Source organism: Sinocyclocheilus grahami, unplaced genomic scaffold, assembly GCF_001515645.1.
Source record: "Sinocyclocheilus grahami isolate Dianchi unplaced genomic scaffold, SAMN03320097.WGS_v1.1 scaffold765.1, whole genome shotgun sequence".
In the NCBI taxonomy this organism is placed as follows: Eukaryota; Metazoa; Chordata; class Actinopteri; order Cypriniformes; family Cyprinidae; genus Sinocyclocheilus; species Sinocyclocheilus grahami.
Genome location: NW_015505944.1, coordinates 69,752 through 78,260, shown reverse-complemented (window position 1 = coordinate 78,260; position 8,509 = coordinate 69,752). Strand labels below are relative to the sequence as shown.

The 8,509-nt window shown below is 40.1% G+C and overlaps 1 protein-coding gene across 2 annotated transcripts in view; it reads left to right on the top strand.

The window, feature by feature from the left end:
- rnf168 (ring finger protein 168) overlaps positions 1-7,358 on the top strand; it is a 15,386-nt gene extending 8,028 nt beyond the window's left edge. For both annotated transcript variants that reach the window (XM_016245714.1, XM_016245715.1), the window contains exons 4-7: positions 4,070-4,240; positions 4,701-4,795; positions 4,920-4,995; positions 6,388-7,358. In XM_016245714.1, the coding sequence (XP_016101200.1) occupies positions 4,070-4,240; positions 4,701-4,795; positions 4,920-4,995; positions 6,388-7,038 (993 nt within the window). In that variant the 3' untranslated portion in view covers positions 7,039-7,358. The remainder of the gene's footprint in view (positions 1-4,069; positions 4,241-4,700; positions 4,796-4,919; positions 4,996-6,387) is intronic.
- Positions 7,359-8,509: the final 1,151 nt, after the last annotated feature.

Sequence of the window (8,509 nt, the reverse complement as noted above, 5' to 3'; positions counted from 1 at the left end):
AATCTTTGTGCTTTTGTAAAATAAGCCTAAAGAAAAATAGGATGCCGCTTTCTGCCGTCGGTTTCCTTTTGCGCAGCACAAAAATGAACCGAAGCTCTGCATATAGGCTACTTGTACAGTTTTTCTTTCATTTTCTTAATTTATTATTTAAGTAAAAATATGTTTCTCGTATAGGCCTATTTATTCGTTATATAGGCTACCGCTGGCAGAAGCGCTGCAGGTGCGTATATGATGACCTTGTGAATCCTCATGTTCTGTTGTTTGCTGCTTTTTGCGCATGTAAAATGAATCCGCGGGAAACAAGTGTTAGTATTTTTTAACGGGTCACAGACACTTAACCTTTCTAATTTAATTCAATTCTAATTTAAAATAATCTTCTCGGTTACCGAGCGTCGGTTAGGAAAAATAACCGAAATGAACATCCCTAGTTAAAATGCGTTGGATTTTTAGCCAATGAAAGGGCAGTTGCACCTAACTGAATGCACACTATTAGTTAGAGTGCAGTCCCATGCTTACATAGGCCGTATTGTTGTAACACAATAGTTTTTGTTTGTGTGTCCAGTCCTGCATAATGCTGCATACATTACAAACTGTGCTGTTTTGAAATATCTGAAATAAGTTTTGAAGTGTAAATAATTTTTGAATCGTTTTTTTTTTGTTTCCACACATTTAATATTTATAGTTACATAGGCAGATAATTGCAGTTAAACACTTTTATTAATTAATTAGGGCCCGAGCACCGATGGTGTGAGGACCCTATTGGAATTGCTCCGTTTCTTATTATTAGGGCCCGAGCACCGATGGTGTGAGGACCCTATTGGAATTGCTCCGTTTCTTATTATTAGGGCCCGAGCACCGATGGTGTGAGGACCCTATTGGAATTGCTCCGTTTCTTATTATTCTTCCGCTTCTTCTTCTTCTTCTTCTTCTGCAAAGTGAATCGCATTTTTGAGGGCCTAAACATGCTCAAAAACTCATGAAACTTTGCACACACATCAGAACTGGCGAAAATTTACATCTGATATGTGTTTCAGAAGTGGGTGTGGCAAAATGGCTCGATAGCGCCACCTGTAAAATTTCAACGGAGTGCGCCTCGAGCTACGTTTTACGTACACGTACGAAAATCGGTACACATGTGTAACACACCAATACCTACCAAAAAGTGTCTTGGTACAAAACCCCAAACCCAACAGGATGTACGTTATTTTCAATTTACTGTACAATTTTTGTGCAGTTTTTGACATTTCCAGGCCTCGTACTTTGACGAACTCCTCCTACAGTTTTAATCGGATCATCTTCAAATTTGGTGAGGGTCATCATAAGGTTAAGATTCATAAGAAATCATAAGATTTTGAGTTTTCATCAAGGGGCGTGTCCCTGGCGGCCTGACAAAGTTTGATGTTTCGCCAAGAAACAGGAAGTTACTGTAACTCAGGCAAGCAAGGTCTGATCTGCCCCAAACTTCACACGTTTGATAGGTGTTATGTCCTGAACAAATACTAATGCCCAAATTCAGTTATAGTCATAGCGCCATTTGCTGGCAACAGGAAGTTACATGTTTTGGACTGTTATGGACTCCTAGGAACATGTAAAAATTCGTCAGCAAGTGTTACATAGGCTAGCAATATGCTAGAAACATACCAAAACAAGCTAGCAACACTTAGCTAAGTGCTAAAGCATGCTATTAATGCAGAGAAAGAGGAAGTTACTGTAACTCAGGCATGCAGTGTCCAATCTGCCCCAAACTTCACACATTTGATAGGTGTTATGTCCTGAACAAATACTCATGCCCAAATTCAGTTATACTCATAGCGCCACCTGCTGGCAACAGGAAGTGACATGCTTAACACTGTTATGGACTCCTAGGAACATGTAAAAATTCGTCAGCAAGTGTTAAATAGGCTAGCAATATGCTAGAAACATACCAAAAAATGCTAGCAACACTTAGCTAAGTGCTAAAGCATGCTATTAATGCAGTGAAACAAGAAGTTACTGTAACTCAGGCATGCAGTGTCCAATCTGCCCCAAATGTAACAATGTTGATAAGAGTCCTGTCCTGACCACATCTACATGCCCGTTTTCGTTTATAGAAATAGTGCCTCCTGCTGGCAACAGGAAGTGACATGTTTAGCACTGTTATGGACTCCTAGCAACATATTAAAAAGCTTCAGGAAGTGTTAATAGGCTAGCAACACGCTAGAAACATACTGAAACATGCTAGCAACACTTAGCTAAGTGCTAAAGCATGCTATTAATGCAGTGAAAGAGGAAGTTACTGTAACTTAGGCATGCAGTGTCCAATCTGCCCCAAACTTCACACATTTGATAGGTGTTATGTCCTGAACAAATACTCATGCCCAAATTCAGTTATACTCATAGCGCCACCTGCTGGCAACAGGAAGTGACATGTTTAGCACTGTTATGGACTCCTAGCAACATATTAAAAAGCTTCAGGAAGTGTTAATAGGCTAGCAACACGCTAGAAACATACTGAAACATGCTAGCAACACTTAGCTAAGTGCTAAAGCATGCTATTAATGCAGTGAAAGAGGAAGTTACTGTAACTTAGGCATGCAGTGTCCAATCTGCCCCAAACTTCCCACATTGGATAGGAGTTATGTCCTGAACAAATACCCATGCCCAAATTCAGTTATACTCATAGCGCCTACTGCTGGCAACAGTAAGTCACATGCTTAACACTGTTATGGACTCCTAGGAACATGTTAAAAATCGTCAGCAACGGTTTCATAGGCTGGTAACTTGCTAGAAACATACTAAAACATGCTAGCAACACTTAGCTAAGTGCTAAAGCATGCTATCAATGCAGTTAAAAAGGAAGGTACTGTAACTCAGGCATGCATCTGCCCCAAATTCAACAAGTTTCATAAGTGTACTGGCCTGAAAACATGTACATGCCAATATTCAGTTATAATCATAGCGCCACCTACTGGCAACAGGAAATGACTTGTTTTACACTAACTTAAACATGCAATGTCCGATCTGCCCCAAACTTTACGTTTGATAAGAGTCCTTGCCAGAATACATCTTAAGGCCAATATTCAATAATAATCGTAGCGCCACCAGCTGGCAGCAGGAAGTTTGGCACGTATAAATGACTGACATATTCCGCCTATATTTACCACTTATTGCATATTGCCCACTGTTTGCTGTCTTCCTAAAGCCACCGGGTGGCGGTGAGCCCGGGTGCGAGGGCCCGTTCATCGCTGCTTGCAGCTTTAATTTACTTTTATTGTTATTATTATACTTTTTTATTATACTTTTGTTATTGGTTTTATTTGTTTGTTTGTGTTTTGCTGATTTACCTTTAAATAATTCTGAATAAACATATTTCCATTTATGGTATTTCAAATATGGAAACTTTATTTCAGTACATGGTCTTTTGAGATTAGAAAGGAAATTTGAGTTGCAGAATTTTTTATAGTAATCATGCCATTTAAAGGTTTAATGTCTAAGATTAATTTTTTAATGTTTTTGAAAGAAGTCTCTTATGCAAGGAAGCATTTATTTGATTAAAAACACTGTGAAACAGTAATATTGTGAAATATTATTAAAATTTTAATTACTTGCAGTTTGAATTTTTACTCCAGTCTTCAGTGTCACGTGATCCTTCAGAAATCATTCTAATATGCTGATTTGCTGCTCAAGAAACATTTCTGATTACTTTCAGTGTTAAAAGAAAACCAGTTGTGCTGCTTCATATTTTTGTGGAAACCGTGATGCATTTTATTTTTCAGGATTCATTGATGAACAGAAAATTCCAAAAGAACAGCATTTATTTAAAATAGAAATCTTTTGTAAGATTATAAATGTCTTTGCTGTCACTTTTGATCAATTTAATGTATATTTTCCTAAATAAAGTAGCCTATTAATTTCTGATCTGAATTCTGAAACTAAAACTGACACCAGTGGTGTACAAGTGAAGACTTCAAAATCCAATTATTCCTTTGGATTTTTTAAATTGTATGCACACTGTCAATCAAAGCAAATAAAATCATACTTTGTTATTCATGTTGTGAGGGGTCATGATCTAATTTTCTGTTTTGAACAGCTGGTGGAGGAGAAGCGAGCTCTAGAGGAAGCCGAGAGGAGGGCCAGTGAGGAGTACATCCAGCGGCTGCTGGCTGAGGAGGAGGAGCGCATGGCGGAGGAGAGGAGGAGACGGGAGGAGCAGCAGCTGGAGAACGATGAGAAGCTGGCCAGACTGCTGAGCCAAGAGCTGGTGAGCTCATCATTCTCTGTAATAACATGTCAAAAACACCATAAAATCTGACAACAGACTGTAAGTAATCAATTCTCATTCCATGTTCTCAGTGTTTACACACACTGACTGCATTTGACAAGCTCAGTCTTTTATGCTAATGAGCTAATCAGTAACTACCAAACAACTGGATGCCAAACTATCAAACCCTTACTAAGTGACAGCGTTATTTAGGCTGAATCTGCATACGTTCTGCATCATGTTGCTTCTTATTTTACGTGTTCTTAAACGAAACCTTTTCTGTGAGTCTTAAAAAGACTCGCTTCCACAGACTTAGGCCTAAAAATGTCTTAAATCGGAGCAGAAAGTCCTAAATTCATAGTCATGATGATAAAGTCAAATGCTGCTGCGGTTGTAGTTTTCTTTGCAGACCTGTCAGTAATCAGAGCGGATGTAATGCTGTTTTGTGTTGTTTGTGCAGAATTCCGGACCAGTCTCTGAAACATCATGGACCGCCAAACCTGCTGATAATACACCAGCGAAGAAGACAAAACCAAACATGGGCGACATTGAGAAGTGAGTAGCGGCTGTAGAGCCCCAGCAGTATATCAGTAACGTGACTCGTCATTCTTTCGCACCTTGCTGTTGTTGAATGTACTGAAAGAGTTTTTTTAATGCACTTCATTCTCTTATATGTCAGGTTTCTGCGTCCAGTGCCTCATAAACAGCCAAGCAGTTCTGACAGCAGCCCAGACTCCTCTCTGATGGCTAATAAGGTGCTTTGACTTTCTCATTTTATAAATGAAATTACTGCAAATGAATTCAACTAAAATAATACGATAATAAAAGAACAGAAGAATCAATCAGTTCTAAAAGAAAAGAAAAAACTCAATAAATCCATAACTAAATGTCTTTGAGACCATACATACTACATGAGGAACAGTAGCTTTATTTTATTTCAATATAAGTATTGTTTGTAAATAAATATTTAATTTAAACGGAGGACGTTTTTTTGCTTGTTTTCTTGTAAGGAAGACATTGATTTTATATTATGTTTGGAAAACAACATGCATGTTTACAGGAGAAAAGGATAAAGTCAAATCACAATATTATATTTAGAATTATTTTGTTTTGTACCAAACTAAAAATAGTAAAAAAAAAAAAAAAATAGACATACAAATGTAAAAACAAAAATGAATATTTAGGAACAGATTTTTCTTTTTTTGGAATTACATTGAGACATCTCTTCTGCTCACCAAGGCTGCATTCATTTGTATCAAAAATACAGTAAAAACAATAATATTGTGAAATATTTATTACAAATTAAAATAACCATTTTCTCTTTAAATACATTTTAAAATGTTATTTATTTTTGTAAAACCATGATCATTTAAAAAAAATTTGAAACAGAAATCATTTATAACATTGTTTGTCACTTTTGATCAACTTAATGCATCCTTGCCGAATAAAAATGATTAACTTAAAAAAGAAAAAAGAGAAAAAAATGGCCACACACTTTTAAATGAATAGTGTATGTGCAAAGTTCCTGCATGTTTAGGCTATGTCCACACGAAGGCAGAGCTTTCCCTATCCGATCTTTTTTTTTTCTCCTCGTCTCAAGAAATATCTGCGTCCACACGAAACCATGAAACTGACACAAAACAATGCCAGACCAGCATGTGGCGCTGTAATTCTGCCACAGAGATGCACTAAAAACGGAGAAGAAGACTTGGACTATGCGCATAAACCTTGCGCGCGGTATACAAACAAACATGGAACAATACATTTATTAATCGGTGTTAATGTTAGTTAATAAAAAGACAATCGTTCAGTGTTTGTTCATGTTTTTGTTGCTGTTACGTGACGTAGCGGTGTCTGACGTGGGCTGATGACGTCATCGTTTCAGAAAATATACGGATTCGCTGTCCACGCGAAAACACAAGGGCGGCGTTTTCAAATGTATCCACTCTAGGACCCGGTTTAAAAAAATATGGGTTTCACTCTCCCAGAACGCCGGATCTGTCTGGACGAACAGCCTGTACGATACAAAATGTATGCGTATACAGCTAGACGCGTCTCCGTGTGGACGGGGCCTTAGTTGAAGATAAAAAAACTTTCTGGACAATTTCCAGTTTCAAAACAAGTTTATAAGTCTTCCTGTTTTTCAGGAGAACATTCTGAGCCCTCCAAAACCCCTCTCAGCAAAATTTGTGGAGGACAGAAGAAAGCTGAGCACACCTGTGCTGGACTACAGCGGGAAACCCTCCACCTCCAGCTGCTCAGAACACACTTTTGTTTTTAACAGTCCGAACAGCAGTTCACTGAAAAGGAAGAGTTCAGAGGTGGAGCTTCCGACTGAAGCGGATCTGCTCACTAAGAGGCCCTGCGAGTCTCCTTCAGCTGACAGCACGTTCCTGTCTGAAGTAGTGTGGCATGAGGAGGCCTTACGGAGCCGCTGGCAGCAGGAGGAGGAGGACCGCAGACTGGCCATGCGACTCCAGAAGGAGCTGGACCGCGAAAACTCTGTGGACCGCAGGAAGGGTTCAGCTGACGGATATGCGCTCCGGCAAAAACCCACTCGGCCTTCCACAAGCGCAAACCCAGACGAGGACAACACGAGAAAGAGCTTCAGTGCACAGGTGACTGCGAGGAACAGCGCGGTACACAGTGAGAAAACCGAAAAGAGACTGTCTGGAACAGTAGGAGCGCCCCCTGTGAAGAGCCCTGCGTCTTCTCCTTCTACAACCATCCCGCCTGCTTTGAAGAAGGGGGCGAAGCAGACCACCCTTACTGAGATGTTCCCCAACCTGAGCAGTTGAATGTTGCTCTGCTGCTTTTATCTGGTTTCATATTCAGCCTTCAGACTTTTGAAGCTCTTGTTAGGTGCTGAGCGGCTACTAAAGGACGTCCTGCAGCCGATTTCCGTTGTCTTTTTCGGTTTCTGCTCCTATGTTGCTAACACTCCTTCAGTGCCTTTCCAGGGAGGGTCATACTGTAAAGTCATGATGGAATAGTTCCGTTTTCTAGAGCGTTTTTATAGTCATGACTAGCTTAGAGTTTGAAATGGTGTTAATGCTGCAGAAGAAATTCAGTCTGTAAGCGTTTGCAGGCATTTCACTTTGGTTAAATAAAAGGAAAGTTCGGTTTACAAAAAAACAAAAAACACGTGTTGTGTGGTTATTTGACAAGTGAATAAAAAGCAACATCCTCCTTAATTATTATGTGTGGTTAGGGTTTTTGAGGGGGGGTGGGGGAAGAGGTTTTAGCAGTTGTAGCTCTTTTATAGATGTTGACATTTCTCTCAAGAAACGGGATCTTCAGGATCTGTCACTTTGCAGCAGTAGTTCTGTGTTGTTTGGACACAACCCTTCTCAGTCTTCGATGGTCCCTATCATTCACTTTCGGTTTTGTCCTACTACCGATGAAGTCTTGACATACTTTGTCTGTGCAGTCATGCTATTAAAGAAAGTTGCTCTTAAAACACCAAACAACTGGGCCGTGAAGGTTACAGATGCTCCGGCTCTTGTGATTTGCCCTTTCTGGACATCTGACAAGTCACCCATTTCTCTGAGTGTTTGCACTAAACACTGCTGAACACACATATGGTGCTTTTCCACTACACGGTACGGCTCGGTACGGTTCACTTTTGGGGGGTTTTCCACTGGGTACAGTACCTGGTAGCTGGTACTTTTTTTAGTACCACCTCGGTTGGGGTTCCAAGTGAACCGTACCGTTACCAAAACATGATGTGTAAACTCTGCTGATCACGGATTGGCCGGAGAGAATCGCCACTTCCTGAACTTGCAACACAAACACAACAGAACCGCTAGATTTAAATCAGCACAGCCAGCGAAGGATCGAACGCAACTGTTTTGAACGAGCGCACCTTTTTAACAACCAAAAAGTGGCTGTTTCGTTGTCTGAGGAAGTACAGACGTTCCTCTCGTTGATAGCAGAGGAGCGGATCCAGCGAGAGCTTGATGGGGCGACGCGGAATGAAAACGTTTTTCAGGAGTCGCGGCAATAGAGGCGGCGCAACTATAACGACGTGTGAATAATACCACCCACTCTAAAGCGGTACTGAACTGCAGTGGAAACGCAAACTGAGCTGAGCCGTACCGTACTGAGCCGAGCCGAGTCGTACCACGCAGTGGAAAAGCGCCAATAGTGTGTGTATATATAAGTGGTCTGATCTAGACAATATGAACGAATACATAAAAAAATTAATCCTTACATATAGTTTATTTTTTTTATTTAATAAAAGATCTGGGGGAAAAAAATAGCATTTAG